This window comes from Akebia trifoliata, chromosome 5 (genome assembly GCF_017979445.1).
Source record: "Akebia trifoliata isolate Shusen 1 chromosome 5, ASM1797944v1, whole genome shotgun sequence".
NCBI classification, from domain to species: domain Eukaryota; kingdom Viridiplantae; phylum Streptophyta; class Magnoliopsida; order Ranunculales; family Lardizabalaceae; genus Akebia; species Akebia trifoliata.
Window position 1 is genome coordinate 34,914,389 of NC_141379.1, and position 20,681 is coordinate 34,935,069.

The 20,681-nt window shown below is 35.5% G+C and overlaps 3 protein-coding genes, 2 non-coding genes and 1 pseudogene across 5 annotated transcripts; 2 read left to right on the forward strand and 4 right to left on the reverse strand.

The window, feature by feature from the left end:
• Positions 1-276: 276 nt before the first annotated feature.
• Positions 277-3,663, forward strand: LOC147402555 (pentatricopeptide repeat-containing protein At5g48910 pseudogene; annotated as a pseudogene).
• A 44-nt stretch (positions 3,664-3,707) lies between these two features.
• On the reverse strand, positions 3,708-5,592 carry LOC147402556 (SMAD/FHA domain-containing protein). Its single transcript, XM_086444254.1, has one exon. The coding sequence runs from the start codon at positions 4,981-4,983 to the stop codon at positions 3,976-3,978; it is 1,008 nt and encodes a 335-aa protein (XP_086300380.1). The 5' UTR covers positions 4,984-5,592; the 3' UTR covers positions 3,708-3,975.
• A 2,218-nt stretch (positions 5,593-7,810) lies between these two features.
• LOC147402557 (small nucleolar RNA snoR118) lies at positions 7,811-7,897 on the reverse strand. Its single transcript, XR_015178986.1, has one exon. It is a non-coding gene; the product is annotated as a small nucleolar RNA snoR118 (small nucleolar RNA).
• A 133-nt stretch (positions 7,898-8,030) lies between these two features.
• On the reverse strand, positions 8,031-8,104 carry LOC147402558 (small nucleolar RNA R66). Its single transcript, XR_015178979.1, has one exon. It is a non-coding gene; the product is annotated as a small nucleolar RNA R66 (small nucleolar RNA).
• A 4,104-nt stretch (positions 8,105-12,208) lies between these two features.
• On the forward strand, positions 12,209-12,934 carry LOC147402559 (calcium-binding protein CP1-like). The gene has a single exon (XM_086444255.1). The coding sequence runs from the start codon at positions 12,321-12,323 to the stop codon at positions 12,792-12,794; it is 474 nt and encodes a 157-aa protein (XP_086300381.1). The 5' UTR covers positions 12,209-12,320; the 3' UTR covers positions 12,795-12,934.
• Positions 12,935-14,618: 1,684 nt separating this feature from the next.
• On the reverse strand, positions 14,619-19,081 carry SLD5 (DNA replication protein-like protein). Its single transcript, XM_086444257.1, has 6 exons — positions 18,834-19,081; positions 18,246-18,368; positions 17,982-18,061; positions 17,785-17,894; positions 14,964-15,039; positions 14,619-14,872 (listed from the first exon to the last, which is right to left on the reverse strand). The coding sequence occupies exons 1-6, from the start codon at positions 19,011-19,013 to the stop codon at positions 14,773-14,775; spliced, it is 669 nt and encodes a 222-aa protein (XP_086300383.1). The 5' UTR covers positions 19,014-19,081; the 3' UTR covers positions 14,619-14,772.
• Between the last annotated feature and the right edge of the window lie 1,600 nt (positions 19,082-20,681).

The window sequence follows — 20,681 nt, forward strand, 5'->3', positions numbered from 1 at the left end:
CGTAAGTTTTGAAAAAAAATCCATTAAAAATAATGAAAATACATGAATGATTGAGAATAAATAAAACTTTCAGTAACAATAGAAGCTCTCCCACTACAATTTGCTAGGTTTAAAATTTTACATGAGCCTAATTATAATTATAAACAACTACTAAAATTAAGAAAGACCACTTAGCTCAATGGTAAGACCTTGTGGAGGTTATTCCGAAAGGCTTAGGTTCAAACCCTTGAAACCTTCTTATGCTCGTCTGCCTTAAGTTAAAAAAAAAAAAACTAACGATTGTTATAATGTTGTGTTTCAATCTTTAACTTCATGTAAAATAATTTAAGAAATTGAGTGTAATAAGTAAAAGTTGGGTGCGAAAAGTAGCTCTCTTTCTTATATATAACCAGCGAAACCAAAGCTAGAAGTGGCAGTTAGCATCTTAGCCAAATTGAAGTCAAGTGAAATGAGCACAATAACGTCCACAGAACCTCCTTATCATCTCAAACCAAACACACCCACCACCAGAATCTCCCAACATACAATTTCCAATCTCTTAGAAACCAAATGCACTACTTCTCTGCAACATCTCAAACAAACCCATGCCCTGATTATAAGATATGGTCTCTCTCAGGACAACTACATAGCTGGTTCTTTAGTCAATTTCTATGCCAACCCCTACTTCACAAGTTTGGGTCATGCGCTCAAGGTTTTCGACCAAATGCCTAACCCGCACGCGTTCTTGTGGAACTCCATGATCAAAGGGTGCTTAGTGAACAATGACCCACACAAGGCGATTTCATTTTATTGTAAAATGGTGGTTGCCAATTCAATGCCTAACAAATTTACATTCCCATCCTTGTTCAAGGCATGTACCGCCGCTAGAGCTGCAGAAGAAGGGGTGCAAGTTCATGCCCATGTTGTGAAACATGGGCTCGGTGGAGATGGGCATATTCGTAGTGCAGGTATTCAGATGTACGCATCTTGCGGGCATGTAATAGAGGCTCGACGGATGCTTGATGAGAACGAAGAATCGGATGCTGTTTGTTGGAATGCGATGATTGATGGGTACTTGAAATGTGGGGATGTGGACACAGCTATGGGGTTGTTTGAGAGTATGCCACATAAGAATGTGGGTTCTTGGAATGCGATGATCTCTGGTTTAGCGAGATGTGGGAGAATTGAGATTTCGAAAGATTTGTTTAATGAGATGCCTCAAAGAGATGATGTCTCTTGGAGTGCGATGATTGATGCTTATATCAAAGGTGGCTACTTCAAGGAGGCCTTGGCAGTCTTCCATGAAATGCAAATAGAAGGTGTTCGGCCGAGGAGGTTTGTCCTGTCAAGTGTGCTTGCTGCATGTGCCAATGTAGGGGCTCTAGATCAAGGTAGATGGATCCACGTTTATGTACAAAGGAATTCTATACGGTTGGATGCAATTTTGGGTACTTCTCTGATTGACATGTATGCCAAATGTGGGCGTCTGGACATGGCGTGGGAGGTTTTCGAGAATATGAATCATAAAGAAGTTTTCTCATGGAATGCCATGATTGGAGGACTTGCTATGCATGGGCGTGCAGAGGATGCTATCGAGCTTTTTATGAAAATGGGGACAAAGAGGTTGAGACCAGATGGGATCACCTTCGTAGGTGTTTTAAACGCATGTGCACATGCAGGATTGGTTGAAGAAGGCCTCCAATACTTCAATTCTATGAAACAAAAGTATGGGATAGAACCAGAAATGGAGCACTACGGTTGTGTGGTTGATCTCCTTGGGAGAGCAGGGCATTTAGCCGAGGCTGAGGACCTTATAAGGTCTATGCCAATGAAACCCAATGCAGCAGTCTGGGGAGCTCTTTTGGGGGCTTGTAGGATTCATGGGAATGTTGAATTGGGAGAGAGAGTGGGGAACCTCTTACTTGAGTTAGAGCCACATAACAGTGGTCGATATGCTCTATTGTCAAACATCTATGCAAAGGCCGGTAGATGGGATGATGTCGCACAAGTAAGGTCACTGATGAAGGAAAGGGGGATAAAAACCACTCCTGGTAGCAGCTTAATGGACTTGGGCGGTGTTATCCATGAATTCGTAATGGGGGATGGATCACACACTCAGATGAAAGAGATCCATGTGATGTTGGAGGAGATTATTGAGAGGCTTCGATTAGAAGGCTATGTCCCGAACACAACCCAAGTTTTGTTTGATATTGATGAAGAGGAAAAGGAAACTGCTCTTTGCCAGCACAGTGAGAAGCTTGCAATTGCATTCGGGTTCCTTAATACACTTCCCGGGACAACCATCCGCATTGTGAAGAACCTCCGAGTGTGTGAAGATTGCCATACTGCAACCAAGCTAATTTCACGTGTATACAACCGTGAAATAATTGTAAGAGATCGTGTGCGCTACCATCAGTTTAGAAATGGAACCTGTTCTTGCATGGACTTTTGGTAAAAAATTAATACAAATAGCCAATTATTAAAATGTCGGAAAAAAAAACTATGAGCAACCAGAGAAGGTAAAACAGGAAGTTTTTTAAAGACCCAAAGCATTTGGGAACTTGTAACATTCATATAGTGACAGCTCCCCAAGGAGAAGAAAGGAGGAAGAATAGTTGCCAAAACATTCAAAATCGTTGCTCGAGACTTCCAAGTTGTTCAGATCTCAAAAAAGAAATCAAGTATCTAGAAATGCGCTTATAAATTTCAAGGAAGCTTGGATTTTGCAGAGGTTGTATCTTGCCAAACGGTTTAAAGGTAAAACTAAGATGCCATCTTCCATTTAGTCTTAACCATTTCATGGTTCAAGTGTATGTAAGTATTTTAGTATGCCTTTCTTGAACTCTTGATGTTTGTTTGCATACAGAATGCTTTGCATGTATATTAATAGGCCTTGCTTGGCCCACCAACATAAAATGCAAATGTGGAAGAGGTGCCATTACAATGAGGCAAATCCTCAGCAAAGACAAAACGTATTCGTTGTATGATCGACTTATTGAACACGTAGTTTTTATGGTACAAAAAGTTTCTTAATGAATTGAAAGAAAAAAAAAATTCTCTCTGAAGTTTTTGATTGCTTTTCTCATCTTACATTGAAGTGGCCTATACCACAGAAACTGACAATCTTGTCCTAGTAATTTTCTGTAGGCGCATTCATCCCTTCAATATGGCCTGTCTATCCTCCAAGCAAGACCCTTGGATATGTTTGAGGGGGGGAAATGGAAAGAAAGAAAAATAACTCTTCCCGTCCTGGAAATGGTTTCCACTTACAGAGCATTGGTAAACCCTGAATTGGATTAGTCTGGATGTTGTCTGCTGACATTGTACGGTATCATCAGTTCTGTGTGTGTTTGTCTAGAACTAGTTTTCACTTGAAATTATGAGAGACAGAGAGAGAGCATTTATTCATGCTTATCCATGTCATAAAATCATATCAAAGTGAATAAGGTGAAAGGAGATCTACATTGAACCTTGTATAATCTAAAACGAGTTGCATAATGGAAATATTTTCATTTTTTGATCAACCATTGGTTTAGTCTTGGAATTAAAACCATTTGGTATGTCCTAATCATTGTGTGAGTTACTTGATTTCTACTCGCCATTAAACAAAAGCCCTATCTTTTGATGATAGAAATTCAATTAATTTTGGATCACCCTCAATGCGACCCATCAGGACATAGTGTATGCATGTCATCTCTCGAATGTCAAAAACAATTCTTTTTTCCTTTTTTTTGATTAAAAAGGAAAGCTTTCATTCATGAACAAAACATTACATCCAAAAGACACAGAGAAACAACATCAAGGCCTACTGCCAACCGAGCATCCAAACACATGGTTGCAAAGACTCCATGGCACAATTACCATCTTCGATTCAAGAAGCAAAACAATGGCTTTTCTTCACCTCAAAATACACTTGACACAACTTCAGTTCTTTGACGTTCTCACTTTATAGATTATAGAAGTATTGTTTATGTTCTAAACAGAAACTCCATTTGTCTAAGCCACAGAGAATTTACTCTTTAAATCATTCTGCACTGAAATAAACTCATTGAATTTCTTAGCTCTCTCTCTCATACTTGAAATAATTTCTTCAGTGGTTTCATGTATTTTCTTTGGCAAATAAACCTCCAAATAGTCGAACCATTCCCCAAGTGTCATCTTCTCCAAATCAAATCCATTTTCAGCATTTATAGGGACTGAATTCTTATCAATAGCAGCAGGCCTATCACTTGACTCATTACAAGTTTCTTTCTGCGATTTTGATCTCTCGGGTATCTTTGGAACCTCAGAAACTGGAATTGGAATAGATTCCGAAAGCTCATTTGGTGAATTTGCGACGTTCTGATTCTCAGAACCAGGATCTAGAAAAGATTCTAAAGGTTCATCCTTTGAAGCCTTCGTCCTTCTCGGAGCCCCTCGCCGAGTCCGATTCTCTGCAATAGAAGCCACATTCTCTGGTTCTCCCCTCTTCTCTGGCTCCAAATTTGATTTCCCACAAATATTTCGAGCAACCGTAGGAACAGAAAGTTGAGTGGGCTTCGGAGGTTTGGCCTTCGAAGTTACTCCACGTCTTGGATTTCTCCTCAACTGTCTCTCACCATTTTCTACGTCAAAATCCTCTGAAATCTCAACATCAACCGAAGCTTTTTCACCAATCTTTCTGGAATCCTTCACTGGTTTGGATTCTTCTTCAATGTTGACTTTGAGAGATGTGTATTCTCCAATCTTGATTACATCTCCGTCTTTAAGATCAAAAGCCGTCATCCCTCGAAGCTGGATCTCGTTCAACAAGGTCCCATTCGAGGTGTCAAGATCGAAAACTTCCCATATTCCATTATTGAACTCGATCAGGAGATGTTTAGAAGAGATTCCTGCGTCTTTAATGGCGAATGTGTTACCTTTAAGGACTCTACCGATTCGGATCATGGATCCAGGTCTACAGTGTAGAATTTCTCCTTCTCGAGGACCTTTCTGTACGGTCAATTTCAAGGAGGATCTTTCCATGTTGCATAGATTTTGAAGAAAATCCTAGAAATGTAGAAAAGAGCGTCGGATGAGGTTCAAAAGAGGAGAATCTAGATGAATTTGGTATCGAATGCAGAGTGACTCCACAGAAAACTAGGGTTTTCTCAGTTTGATTGTTTTAATGTTTTATTGTTTAGGGGAATTGAAGGTTCGAGTTTTTTTCATGAAATATTTTGAAATTTTACTATTCGCACCATTCTCTGGCTTTAAAACTTCATTTTGTGTCTCGTCTCGTCCCGTCCAGGCCTGATACCAAGTTGTCTCGGATGAGTTTTTTCAAGACGTTTGAGATGTGTCGTTCAAAATTTTGAAAAGGGGTGTTAAATCTAATCTAAAAAATTGATTTATCCGTCCGTCCCATCCATGGCTGATACCAAGACAACTTAGGCAATACATCTCGATCTTAGACGAATTTTAAAACCATGATCTCACTTCAAGCATTTATCACAAGTTTCGATTGCACAGTGTGAACGATGTATTGTATTTTCATATTATTAGTCCTTTTGCTCTGTATCTTTTGTTGTACAATCATAGTAGTTTGTTTAAAAATTCAAAGAATGACAAAAATGCGATATGAGAATTGTTTGGATATAATTCAACTTCAATGATGTGTATACATATTAAAATTTTCTTAATACTCATATCTAAATATCTAGAAAATTTCTCTTTATCTTTTTTTAAGATTTATTATTTTTATATCTTATTTTTCAAAATTGCCTTCGTACAAATCAATAACACTTGATACCTTTACACATATTCTATTTTACTATTTATTCTAAAATAGCACATATGTAGAAAAAATTTAAAATTAAGAGTATTTTTTATTATTATAATTAATCATAATATTAACACAAATCTTCATAATGCAAAGCACATACAATTTGAATTAATTGAGCTGCCAATAATTGCATTCAAAAAATCTGTGAGGAGAGATAAGATATGTAAAATGAGTGGAAAAAAAAAAAAAAGCTAATTATTAATTGATAATTGTCAGATTCAATAACAAACAATGACTGTTTAATGATGAAACATTTTGGTGTTTAGAGAGAATAATGAAAATAATATTAAACAATATTCAGATAGAACTTTTAATTACAAAAATATGAATTAATTTGTGTTTTTTAACCCTCTTTGCAAAAAATATTTTTGATCGTTTAATTCGAGAAAAGAATAAATCATGAATGAATCGAAAATATTCAAAAAGTCTGAGAATTTTTAGTACGAACTGAATTAGAAGAAAGTTTTAATCATTTTGTATATAATTCGAAAAATTCAAGTACAATTCACGAATTATTTAAAAGAATTTTTAACTATGTGTATAGTCATGTTAAACAAAAGAGAAACATTTTCCTATAACTAATATGCCTAAAGAATTATTAACTATGTGTATAGTCTTGTTAAACAAAAGAGAAACATTTTCCTTACTAACTTATATGCCTGAGAGCATGTCTCGAAAGAAAGTGGATGAGGGGGGATTAGGCAAGAAAAAGTCTACTAACTGTCCTATTAGGTTACCACGTTAAAAAGTTCAGGGGGTTTAGAAAGAAATCCATCCCCCAATATCCATTAAGTAATTTTACATATGGTTTACAAAATTAATGACAAAGATATCTCTCATATTGACTAAACCATCGAATCAAAAAAATGATTTATATAAGAACTAATGAGTCATGACGTTACTATTATATGAATTCTTCTACACATCTTCAAACAAACAAAAAGCAAATATTCGACAACTTCTCTTCCTCTTTTTTATCGTAGTTCCTCTTATGATTTCAAAACGTATCACCAGTCATCTTGATGTCAAGCATGGACAAGAGACGAACCACATCCATTTTTCAAATTTTGGAATGAGATGACTCAAATATATCAGAAAACTCATCCCAAAAAACTCAATATCATAATTTCAAAACTCATCCGAGATCGAGACTTATCGTCCAAGTCATCTTGATATCAGGCATGACGAGACAATTGCACCAATCAAATTTTAGAACAAGATTTAATACCTCACATTCATTTTTAAAATTTTTGGATAAGACGTCTCACATGTAACGAAAAACTCGTCCAAGACAATTTGATATCAGGCATGGACAAAATGAGACGCAAAATCAAATTTTAAAACCATGGTTCCTCATCTTCCTATTTACTTGGTCACCCTAGTAAAATAATATGTCATCATGGCACATTTTTGTTAGAGATTAAACCCATGTATAAATGGCTTGGTCAAATATATTTTGATTGTCAAACTAACCCATTTAATAGGATTATTTATTAAAATCTAGGATGAAATTGTTTTACTTTGTTGGGATCATAAATTTAATCTACAAAAATCTATGTCTCGAATACCCCTTTTTCCTAATTCATAAATCCAATTTATAGAATAAAAACTTTCGAAAATTTAAAAAGAAAACAAAAGAGTATAAGATGGAATTAGTAGACAAATCGGTACTTGTAGAAACCGTTGTCTGTGGATACACATCTCTACGGTTGTCTGACCGCTGCCGATGTTTCCATTGGCTTTCTCTGTACGCACCTTAGGTTTCGAAAAGAGGAATTAATTAAGAGGAAAAAAAAACATCTCCTCTCCTCTTTCTATCTATAACCTAACAAATGCAAAAAACAAATAAAGAGAACTGTTATTGCCACACCAAAGAATTGCACACAGTTGATGTGGCGTTTGTAAAAAAAAGTGGTGTGGCAGTAGTAACATCCTAAATAAAAAATAGATTTTTTTAAAAGAATTTTAACCTAAGACAGGAGAGAAATTTAGAAAGAGAAAATAAGAAAAAAAAAATGAATTAAGATTGGATCAGAGATAGCTTTCTAGGCTGCATTTCCATCAATAAAAGCAGATAAACTGCTATCAGAGCCCAGTGCATACTTCATCATTCAAATCCAACAAATCGAACAAAAATTAAGAGAAATACAAAGGGTTTGTTTGGTTTCACGAAACATAAGTGAAATCGATTTAAAAAATAAAATAAAATAAAATAATTGTTCACAAAAATGTGTTCTTATGTTTTGGGATCCTCAGAAAAAATGCTTAGTTGACATCAAAATATAAATAATCAGGTCTCAAAGATTTCATGCCATCATAGGACCCCATCAAGAACAACAGAACAAAATTAAATAAACAAAACCAAATAAATCAGAAATAACAACAAGAGGTGCAAAGAAGATACGGATTCAATGGATTTTTCTTCCTCGATGATGGGTTTTACAGAATATTATTCACTAAAACTGAAAAAAAAAAATGTTTTAATCGATTAGAAGATCAAGAAGAAGGAAAGAAAAAAATAGATCCTAACAAGAGGGTCTACTATAAAAACGAAATCTCTAACAGTTCAGAAAAGAGGGGCGTTTTGAAAGAAGAAGCAATTCCATCTTACCATATCGAAGGTTTTTTATACAAGAGTCCGAATTAGGGTTTGTTTTGCGTATAGGGATTGCAGTTAAAATTACTAAAATGCCCTCATTATCATGAATTTACTGTAACACCCTCGTGTAAAAGGTACTATAAGTTTTAACAAGTCGGTCGTCCGATTTGACTCGAATGAGTCAGAACGGAATCCAAAAGGCACGTGACGAGTCGCCAGACCCTATTAGAATCGTTGGACCTTTTGAAAAATTTCGGACTATTTTTGCAAACTCAAACATAGAATGAGACTTTGCCGCTGTAACATTTAATAAATCAGTTTTATTTTTAATATTATTATAGAGATAAATCAATTATATAGATAATTTTCAACTAATGTTGAATTGATTTGGGAGGGTTTGAGCAGTCAATTTGTGTAATGATATCGATCGAAGAATAATGAAGAAAGAAAATAAATCAAGATGTAATCACACACACACACACAAAAAAAAGCATATATTTTTACATGATTCTCTCAAGATTGAGATTCCCTAAAAGAATTTTCAAAGTCAATAAAGGGTTATGAGCTATTGCGACAGATAAAAAAATTCATTGTTATTGCCTCTACAAAAATTTATTTGCCTTCACAAAAAAAACTCCACTCTTAAGTTGTCCTTGCTTGGCAAAACCCTAACTATGCCCGTCACAAAAAAAACTCCACTCTTAAGTTGTCCTTGCATTGGCAAAACCCTAGGTCTGGCTTTAGAAATATATATCATAGAGCTCAATCAGCAAAATGCATGGCTTTATGAATCTCGTATACCTCCTTATTGACTAGGACCATCAAGCTTCACAAATTATAACAAACTTGGTTGGCTCAAATCATATTTACCACGTACATATGTAATTAAAAAATTTCTTACCAAAATCCATGTTAGATATGGGAAATTTCCATTGGATATGTTAAATAAAATAATTATTATCCAATTAGACGGAACATACAAGTTAAAGGTTTTTAAAAAGTGAAACTAGATATAAATACATTTTTAATAATGGAAGATGTGATTTCTATAGAATTTGTTTGATAAGATTCTGTTTAATCAACTCCAAATCTTGATAGTGATAGTGAGATAAAATGGTAAATGAATCAAGTTGTTGAGACACGATAACAATCCAATAAAGGGCTGTTCATATATCTTAATCATCCTTTTAGACAATAGAACTTAAGGTAATGAATGTGGAGTTTATGAGATTCTCAATTCATAAAAAATAGGGCTGGTGTGACTAACATAGTCAGGTCATAGTTTTTCTTTGATGATTTATTTAAAGAGTTGTGATAATATGACTCCATGACGTGACAAGTTCAGGTGTAGATTGAACACGTCTCAAGATACATGATGGCATTTCCCCATGCAAAATGTATCCCGAGGCATACAGATCTGTGATTCTCAAACTTCTCCACATCATTGAGTCATTTGATTATGCCACCTAACGAGTCATTTTATCAAGACTCTTATTTGAAGATATTTAAGATGATGAGTTGGAGAAGTTGAATAGATTAAATGGAAAAAAAAAAAGGAAAATCTATGATAAATTAAAATCATTGGTATTTTAAGAAGAAAAATCAAGGTTTTTAAGGTAAGAGCTTGGATACGAATATTTTAATTATGAAAAATGCTGAAGTAACATTAAAATTAAAATTGACATCAATTCTCACATTGCTGATGTTGATGTATGTGCAGAATCATAAATGCTTTCATCGAGATACGGGTGAAAACATCAATGGTTATATGTGCATCTCCACATAAACAATATGAGAGGCGATGTAAATTTTAATATTACTCCAGCACGACTCTTTAACCATTTTAGCTACTCTATCATTGATAAGGAAACATGGCTGAAATATTTATTTTGATCGAGAGGTTAGAAGAGTCCTACATATCACCATTGGGGGCTAATCAACTCAATCATAAATAAAATTAATGTTGCTCCATAAGGAAATAGTAGCTTTGACTCTCATTCCAACCTTTTGTTTGATGAAGATTAGAAAAGTCCAACACCTCACCATTAGGTCTAGACGTCTAGTCACGTCTATTATAAGTTAAATTGACACTAATACGTAAGAAATCACGAAAACTCCACACATTATCTTCAGGTCTAACCACATCAATTATAGATTAAATTAAGAGAGATTTACCCCAACATACCTAACTATTGCATTTTTATTATAAAAACTCTCTAGAAGTTCTTACAACCTGAAGGGAAATAGTTCTTTATGATGTTTGTTACCCACAAAATCTTACTTTTATCAAGTTTGTTTTCCGACAAACCTTATATTCAGAATCCATGTCATAAAATTCAAATTTATTTGTTACTTAACATAGTTTAGAGTGGATCCTAACCACATCAATTTGTGGCATCCAAAAATATGATACGCCTTAGAATTCTGAAAAAAGAAATCGATTATTTATTTTATTTTCACCATTATACTTTAGTTTGAAATTTGCAAATTCAATAGACATCCTTTTCAACACCTTCAATCAAGTTCAAAAATAGAAATTTTTTTTCCAATTGCATCATGGAGTGATATTTTTGGATGACAAAATTTATATTTTGACGTGGTGGCGTATACATAATCATAGATGTTTTTCCTCAAGATATGTCACTCCATCATTAGTGTTGCCAATTTTGATAATCCATGTAGACCCAAATTTTATAATTATTATTTTTTTTGTTCAATTGAATCATGGAGTGACATGTTTGACGTGGTGGCGTACACATAATCGTAGATGCATTTTTCTCAAGATATATCACTTTAGCGTTAGTGTTGTCAATTTGATAATACATGTAAGTCCAACAATCTAAGTATTGGTGCTAGAGTGCCTAAGAAAATTTCACAGAGTCATGGTGGAGTGATCTCAGTAGGAAAAACATGGGTGACATCTTAACTTGATGGTGTGTGTATGTTTATAAATGCGTTTTACTCGTATTTAAAGCCATATGCACCACCACATCAAGACGTCCCGTCGTGTCTCAGTGAGATCACTCCAACAATAATCAACCTTTTTCACGCATTACCCTTCTGGCATCTGCTCCTATCACGTGCATCACAAAAGTAAAACACGTGACGTTTATTTATTGGACTTTAAGGACTTTTCAACCTGATTCCTAGAATTGTGAGGATTGGATTCAAATTTCGAAAAGTTCACCTCCCACCAATTTTTGGGCATTATTAGGGAACTCCAAAGTCCAAAGGGATCGCAACCAACGAAAACGATGAGGCTTCATGACGTCACCCCACACGTCTATCTCCTTATTTTTTTCCTTTCTTAAAGGGAATCTCGCGATACACGGAATCACCTCAAAAAGCCAAATCTAACTTTGTTGTGATTCAGTACATCTAAGATTTGATAGATCCCCCTCCAAAGCTCGTCCAAAATAACAGAAATCATATAAACCATGGTTAACTTTTAGAACTATGATTTAGTTAGATTAGATTTGGAAACGTGTCGCAATATGTTGGCTTTTATTCATTCGTTTTTTTTTTTCAAAGTTGCCCTTCTATCTGCATGAAAGCTTTTTCCTCAAATCTATACAACTATTCAAAAACCGAGTCGATCTAGAATTTGTGAAATTGGTTGGACCGCAGTCAAACCAATTTCATTTATTAAATTTAATAGTTTTAAGTAATTAGCATGTAATAAGTAAAAGTTTGGAGTGCCAATAGAATTTTCCTAAATTAGATGTATTTATTTTTGTATAAAAGAGGACAATTACAAAAACCGGCTATCTTCATAACACAGTCCGGTCGGACCACCGGTTCAGTTCGGTTCGGTTTTTTAAACATTACCTCTAATATAAGTCTTCCTAACCCTTCAGAACTTATCATAAATTTCTTCTCCTTGAAACGCCTCGTGATCTCAAGCATAGAGCTACAAGGGAAATCTGACACACAAACATAATGTGTCCTTCCGGCCGAACGCAACGTTTGGAATCCGCCGGAATGTCAGATTTTCGTCCAGCGTTCGACGTTATTGACGTGGATCGAGATGGTAAGATTAGCCTGAATGATCTTCGAACCTTCTACTCTGGTACCAATAAAGCAAGCGAAGAAGACATGGGTTCGATGATATCGATAGCTGATTCGAACAAAGATGGGTTCGTCGAATTCGAAGAGTTCGAAAAGGTTCTAAATTTCCCCAAAACGTCATCTGTAAATGGAGCGATGGATGACGTGTTTAAGATCATGGACAAAGATGGAGATGGGAAGATTGGGTTCGATGATTTGAAGAGTTATATGAAGTGGGCAGGATTCAATGCGAATGATGAGGATGTGAAAGCTATGATCACAATGGGAGGTGGAGATGAAAACGGTGGTGTCTGTTATGAGGGTTTGCTTAAGATCTTGACCGTTGATATTGGGAAGGATTATTGATTGCTGGAAGGTTTGTTTGGTTGTGTTTTTGTAGTTTGTGGCAGGGTACGTTCCATGTGACCGTTTTCATATTCTAATTAATATTTATTGTAAGTTTGTAACCACACACAAAAAGGAAGAAAATTTGCTTTTTCTTTTTATATTTTGTCGTCTTTGCCATAATTATTAGAACGTATCTGATGGACAAAACCAAAAACAAGAACAAAACAACAAAAACAAGCTTCGATAGTTCATCCTCAATGACAAACTGGAGCCATCTCGGTCCTTCGCAAGGACATAAGGTTCGTTAGAATTAGATCTTTATAGGAATATAAGTTCCAACAACATTGCATCTAAGAAAATCTAAAAAATAGAGCTGGTTACAATGTAGTTTTAGATTTCATTGTTGAATTAACGTAGGACCAAAACTCATTCGAGCTATTCGGTTATATCGTAATTTTGTGGAGGAAAAAATAAAAAAATAAAAGTTGTAATATTCTGACTTGAAAATTTTCATTTGGTCTATACTCGATCCACGTTACAATTGCATAGAACCATAGATCTATTTTTTCAAGATACATAGAAAAAAAGATATATGCTTCTGATGCACTTAACACATTGACCGAGTAAAGACGGTCGACGTGAGTAAAATTATCATTAGTAAAAATAATCAACATGACCTTTGGGATATTAGGGAATCTAAAAAAAAATGTATAGTTAAAACTCCTTGGAAAATGTGTATTAATCCTTAAAAGATTGAAATTGATCTCTAAAAACTCCGTGTCTTTCCTCAAATCCCGAATCCTAACCTTTGAGTTGAGAAGATCATCCTCACAATGATTTTTCAAAGTATGAGTTAGAAGTTTAAGATTAAACTGATTTTTTGTGAGGATGATCTCTATGATGAGAAGATCATCCTCGCAAAAAAAATCAGCTCAATCTAAAATTTCTTCTAAATCCCCAAAAAATAGTTTACAAACTATTGGTAAAAAAATCGACGATCCACATTTTAAATCATTTTTGATGGGGTTAAAAGTTTTAGATTGATCTGATATTTTTTTTTAGGATGATCAGAAATCATGAAGATCATCATCACAAAAAATTAGCTCAATCCAAAACTTCTAAGTTCTAACCCATATTTTAAAAAACCATTGGAGCTGAGTAAAACATACATCATCTTGGGGAAAGATAAGCAATCAATGACCTAAAAATTGCATTTTTAAAAGAAAATCAGTTTCTTATATAATTTCCGTGACCAGTCAAACAGACCTCGGGAAGCACCAAATTCGTCTGTGGAGTGTGGACTACGGAGTACCACGCACACGTTTCTTTCATGCACCACAGATTCTTCTCTGTATTAGGTGATAGTCGCCTTGCTCTAGTCTAGTTGCGTGACAATTGATGGTTGAAATCGATTCAGCCATCCTCTCGTCACTCTCATCCTCGTTTCGGCTAAACTTTCAAACATCTTGCAATTTTCAACTACCTATCATTTATAAATTAATTAATATAAGACTAGAGCTCATTTTCAATTATATTACTTAAATTGATAAATATAGATACTATCGGCACACCAACTACTTTTTTTACTTACAAAACTGTTACTTATCAGTTGGTGTGTTAATAATAGAATCTCTCAAAAAGGAAACAGAGACATTCACATCTTAATAGGCGTGGCAATTTTATAAAATTTGCAAACTTATCATGGGACAACTTTATTTTGTTAGAAATATATGGATTAAAAATAAATCTCACTTAAAAATTTGTTTTTATTTTTTATTTTGAAATAACTAATAAAGATAATTGAAGGATATTCTTAATGGAAATGAAATGGTCGAGAGTGAGTTTCACCGAAATTCGTGAAATATGTTTAAGCCTTTTTGCAACGACAGGTGCTAAAGCAAGAAGCAGTCTTCATTCTTCTTGTCATATAAGGTACATCCTCCCAACAAACCAAATTAAACAATGTGACATGTTGGTGATCCATGTGATTGCATAGTCAGACAATGTCGATTTGCCCACTTTCCACTAGTGCCTTTATGGACTTGTAACGTAAGACGTACAGATCATCCGCGACTAGGTCCACGATCTCCTCACCACTACAACATTGGAGAATATGAGTTGTAAAAACATTGTGGATGAAACGGATTTCACTATGAAAAGAAGTGAATAAATTCATTAAAGGATTACCTATCGTCAAGCTGGAAAGCTCCAAGTGATCCCTTGCTCTTGCAGAAAACGAATGTGTCCAACTGAGGCTCTGGAACTGAAAATTGAAATCAAAGATCAATCAGCACAAGAATTTAGGAGCTGTCATGTTTGCAATGAAAAAGAAAATATTTCCATTTTTTAAGTTGGGTTGAGTCAATTTAAGTATAGAGATCTCGAAAATTGGAATCTTTCCTATATGGATTAGAAATGGACATTGAGGAAGAGGTTGAGTTATTGATGTGATATGGACCACTTGACTAAAACTGATTCTTCTTTGTCAAGACTGTCCCCTAGTTCATATATTGTATGGGCTATGGAGAATACAAGGCAAAATGGGAAACATTCCCCTAATCATCAAACAATCTGACCTGTGTGGATTCAGATTGTCTTATTTACGAAACATTTCAAAATATCAATGTAATCTGAAGTGTGGGAAGCACGATTGAAGATGGAAAGAATTGAAACTTGGCGCAGAGAAGTTCACCTATTCAATCATTGTTACACAAAATGCTTCACTAACGGGTGTAATGTCCACATGGCTGACAGTTCAACAAAGTAAACTACAGAGTAAAGCACTAGATGATCTTGGGGGAAAATAAGGTTCGATGGAACCAGATTAACAGGTTGCCCAAACCTTGAAAAAAAATGTCAGATTTTAAATAGTAATATTCCGCAGTTAGTCACTAGAATCCATTTGGATCCTAAACAAACCAAAGGTGTATCAGACTTGAAGTGCGTTTTTTTTTAAATGATTGGTAAGCCTGTTTTTAATGAGTTCAGTAACTCGGTGCTGGTGCGAATTGAACCCAGGTCTCTGGTATTATCACCCCAAAGACTTAACCAGCTAAGCTAAACTGACATCTGCAGAATTGAAGTGCTAATAAGCATCATTCATGGGTGAGAGCTGACTGAGCTCATCATATTCCCTTCATCAACATGGAAAGCTGCATATTTTAGTTTCGTGATTTGTTACATGGGTTCTCGGCTTCTATGATATGTATTGCAGTGATTAACATCACATTAAGATACCTTGCCCACTGGGGTTCTCACAACACATTTTCTTAAAGGCCTCCAAATAGGAATTATCACCCTGCAAGTTTCTTACAAACGTACTTCGCTGTCCAGACTAAAGTTATCTAGATTCCCAATTACGAGGTTATAGGAAATACATGTTTTCGGATGTTACAGATAATTTGGGTTTAAATTTTTAGTATGTAACTTTGGTTTTATTTTTGAGCACCCCGTGTCTATATTTTTATTCTGGTGTGTATTTCAGTTGCTTAGAAATGGAAATATTTCATGATCAGTGCGAACTCCAATAACAGAAATATTTGTGTTAAATTATGCCTAACATGCACAAGGGTTTTAGGAAATGACAAAACAAGCATTGAAACACATTTATAATTCATTATTATACAACTCAAAAGACAAGATTAATGGTATTACAAGCTATCTCAGGGTCGAATTTACAGCTTTATTTTGTTTTTGTAAGTGCCTTTAAATGTTTATAACAAAATTATTCAAGTTCATATAAGAGGGAAAAAATGTATTAACCTCTAGCTGATTACTCTACCTAGCTCAGAGTAGACCCAAAACTTGGGTCACCATTGATCCAGCATGAAGCTAGAACTTTACAACATTGGATACAAAACATTAAAATAAACATTGTACCCAGAAAATGGGTAACAAAGCCATACTTAGTCTTTAGAGATTCTCTTTCCAACAACTTCAGTTAGCCAACTTTTCTTGCATTTTCCTCTTTTAAGAAAATTTGATATAATCACCCAGCACAACTTAAAGGAGGAAAATAAGTAACAGATGGATTTTATGCAAAGAGCACAATAGACAGCATGGCAAAGGATGTGGATAGCTAAACCATATAAGATATTGTGGGTTGTAAGCATAAGCATGGTTTCAAAAGTCATCCGAGACGTATTGCACGAGTCGTCTCGATATCAGGCACGGATGAGACGGACGTACAAGTCAATGTACTAGACAAGATTTAAAACCCCACATTCATTTTTCTCATTGTTGAATGAAACATCTCAACTGTATCAGAAAACTCATCCGAGACAACTCGGTATCTGGCATGAACAAGACGAGACGTGACCGAGTTTTAAAACCATGCGCATAGTAACATAGGTGAATCACATGAAATTCATTTTGTTATTACATCGAGTATGTGATTTTCTTAAAAGTTTCCGTTGCGTTAACTTCTGTTGCGCTGTTATTTCTTGAAGTGCAGCCACATCAAGTGGTGTTCTGGGGAGAAGGATGTAATAATTCTTTCTTCTGTGGACTGGAAATAAAAACTAATTTGCATATGCACATAGGTTTGGTCCATTTGGATTTTACAGTAGCCTTTAGAAAGACTTGGCAGACCAACTTCTATACAACAATTGGAACACTACTCACTGAGTAACTAAGTGATCTAAAAACAAAAGGTTTACAGAAGAATGAATCAAAGAATCATGTGTTGGTCATGACATATTAATTTCGAATATCAGAATTCAGATAGTACTACAAACTATGAATTGGTTAATATCATCTTGCAGATTCATCAACCACAAAGATACACCTTGTAAGCAAGTTGAATTAGAAAAATACGAAACTTGCGAGATTAGATAATAATAGTTAGAGAGGGATAAGAGTACATTTATTTATAATACATAAAAAAAGTAAAGAAGAATCATGCAAGTTGGAATTAATAGTGTATTTGAATTAACATAACATGTGGCTTTAGATAGGTTTTAATGGATAAACATGATTAACTAGTATAGATAGAAGGAAAAGATGGTACCCATGTCATCCTCTTCACTTGATACGGATTGCTTCAGAATAGATTGATAACCATATGGCAACCGTGACAAAACAGTTTGTTTGAGATGCTTTTCGATATCATCCGTACACCTATCCACACCAAAGCTAATTTTAGAAAACATGAAACAACAACCAATTGAAAACATACAAAGATAAATGGAAAAAAGAAGTCTTCACCTTTTAGCAAACTTCTGTTCTTGTTCGGAAAGCCGATTCCACATATCAGTTTTTGAAATGTGGATCATATATTTCTCGATCTGCAATAACAAGACACCAAGAAACATTCTCAAAGCCCTAACATTAACAAGAGGAGTGTTAGTGTAACAACATTGCCTTAAGAAGTGACCTTAAGATGACATTGTTATCTACCTAAATTATCATTTGTTTTTTGTTTTAATGGAAGACATCAACTATTAGTTTGGTTGTAATTGTTGTAACCACCTTTTGGAGACGGATTCGAAGATACGATCTCAATAGAAACAGAGTCCGATCCAAGTCCATCTGGTAAAGGGACACGGTGAGTGGCTCGGTACAATTTCCCTCGTATTCTTCCACGGTATCTTCCTAGCAAAAACAAATCAAAACCGGGATAAATTAAACACAAAACCACCAAGAGTTCAAACAACATCTATACAACCCAAAATCGATGCAACCCACTACTCCTATTTGCTCGATCTAAATAAATCCCTTTTTCATGAGTTCTTCTTACATCAAACAATTTCCAAGTACAAAACCACATTTGCACTTCTTTCTTTTTCTTCGTTTGTTTCTTTTTGAATAAATCGATGAACTATTTAAAACCCAACGTTCTTTTACAGTATTGAGAGTGAAGAGAGCAACATATCTAGGGTTAGGGTTAGGATTAGGAAGAAAACATCAGAGATGTCTCGAATGCGAACTTATATTACATTAATTTCAACAAAATTCTCAAGTTTCGGAGGAAATCTTAGTCCAATAAGAAACCCCACACCCCCCCCCCCCGACCCACACACACACAAGGGGCTATAGTTAGTGATGCGAAACAGTTACCATCAATTGGATCTGCTCTCTCGACCTCTGAACCAAACTGGCTTGAAACTGAAGAATCTCTGGAGAGGCCTTTTCGTTCCGCCACGCCCGCTTCAAGAGCTCCACATCAGTCGTCACTGCGATCGATGGATCGAAATCTTCAGTACCAAACCCTGATCCCTCTCCTGAACCAGAAGCCATTTTTCCTAATTTCTGAAGAATCCAAATCGATCGAGAGAGAGAGAGAGAGAGAGAAGAAGAAGAAAATGGCGCCAAAAATCGAAACCTATAGAGAGAACGATAGCCAAAATGTCACATGAAAACATAATACACGCTTGTGCGTGAATTTAACACCGTTCGATTGTCCATCGAACTCGTAACAACAACATATACTTCTGTGCACATTCCACGTCAGTTAAATGTATTTGGTGTCTTTTTTCTTTTAATCAGTTTACATCCAAATATATGATAGGGTGACACGTGCATGTAAATCTCAAATTTTTAATAAGTTTTAAAAAACCCACCATAAGTAATAAAACAGAAAAGATAAAAATAAAAATTTACTTTTTACGGATGAAATTTAACTTTAAATATAAGAAATTGGTGGCCATCCAATGGTAGGTTGGACTTGGTTCCTTAGGAGGAAATCAATATTTTACAATCTTATTCATTGATCAACTGCCTACGGCGAGCTTGGTTCATTGGGAGGAACCAAGACTTTATGATTTTATTCATCGATCAACGTTTTAGATTTGGTTGAACTTTGTTCTTTAAGAGGAAACCAAAACTTTACATTCTTATTCATCGACCAATATCTTAGGTTGGATATGATTCCTTGGGGAGGAAACGAAGACTTTCACGTTCTTATGCACCGTCCAATGACCCAAGTCGATATTGGTTGCCTAGGAAGAAAATAATACTGACATTCTAATTCATGGACCAATGACCTAGGTCAAGCTCAATTCCTTGGGATGAAGCAAAGACTTTAAGTTCTCATGCATTGACTAGAAGTTTATGTCGTTATGTACTAACCGCTGTATTATGTCAGGCTTAATTCTCTAGGAGAAAACCAAGACTTTACATTCTTATGCATCGATCAACGTCATAAGTTAAACTTGATTCATTGGGACGAAACCAAGACTTTTACGTTTTTGTGTACCAACCAACACCATGGGTTAAGTTTGGATAATTGGTTATTGTAGAGGATATTTTTTGTAGGGTACCGAGGGATAACACATGACACTTAAGGGTATGTTTGATTGCACATGAAAAATATGGTGGAAAATCAATTTCCATGGAAAATGACATTTTTCAAGTGTTTGATTGCACATGGAAATGAAAATTCATTTTCCACCCCATTCAAAAAGTCCACTAAATCATGGATTTCACTTTTCCAACCATATGGGTGGGAAAATGAAATCCACCCATATTTTTCATCCTCAATTCTTCCCTACCACCACCATTATACTAACCTTGTCGTCGTTACCATTGCTGTCGCCGTCGGCTCCGTCTCCGACCACCTTCTCTCTTTGTCTTCTTCTTCTCCATCCTTCACCTCTTCCGCCACCACCACCACCACGTTCTCCCCCCATCTTCCTCACTTACCTCTGTCGCCGCAGCCACCGTCGCCGTCACAGTCACCGCTACTGTCGCCGTCACCTCCACCGTCGCCGTCACCTTCGTCGCCACCATCACCACATCCTCCCCCCTCCCTCTTCCTCGTCATCTTCTTCTTCCTCTCCCCCTCCTCTCATCTTCTTCCTCTTTCTCATCTTCTTCTTTTTTCTCATATTTTTCCATGATTTTATCCAAGTGAAATCAAACAATGGAATTTGATTTTTCAACCTACTTATTTTCCACAACTAATTT

Excerpts from the sequence above, each read along its gene's own strand:
- LOC147402559 (XM_086444255.1), top strand. The coding sequence starts at position 12,321 with ATGTGTCCTTCCGGCCGAACGCAACGTTTGGAATCCGCCGGAATGTCA.
- LOC147402556 (XM_086444254.1), bottom strand. The coding sequence starts at position 4,983 with ATGGAAAGATCCTCCTTGAAATTGACCGTACAGAAAGGTCCTCGAGAA.
- SLD5 (XM_086444257.1), bottom strand. The coding sequence starts at position 19,013 with ATGGCTTCTGGTTCAGGAGAGGGATCAGGGTTTGGTACTGAAGATTTC. Across the intron at positions 18,369-18,833 it reads GAGAGCAGATCCAATTGATG|GAAGATACCGTGGAAGAATA; the intron begins GTAACTGTTTCG and ends TGTTTTTGCTAG. Across the intron at positions 14,873-14,963 it reads GCTTTCCAGCTTGACGATAG|TGGTGAGGAGATCGTGGACC; the intron begins GTAATCCTTTAA and ends CCAATGTTGTAG.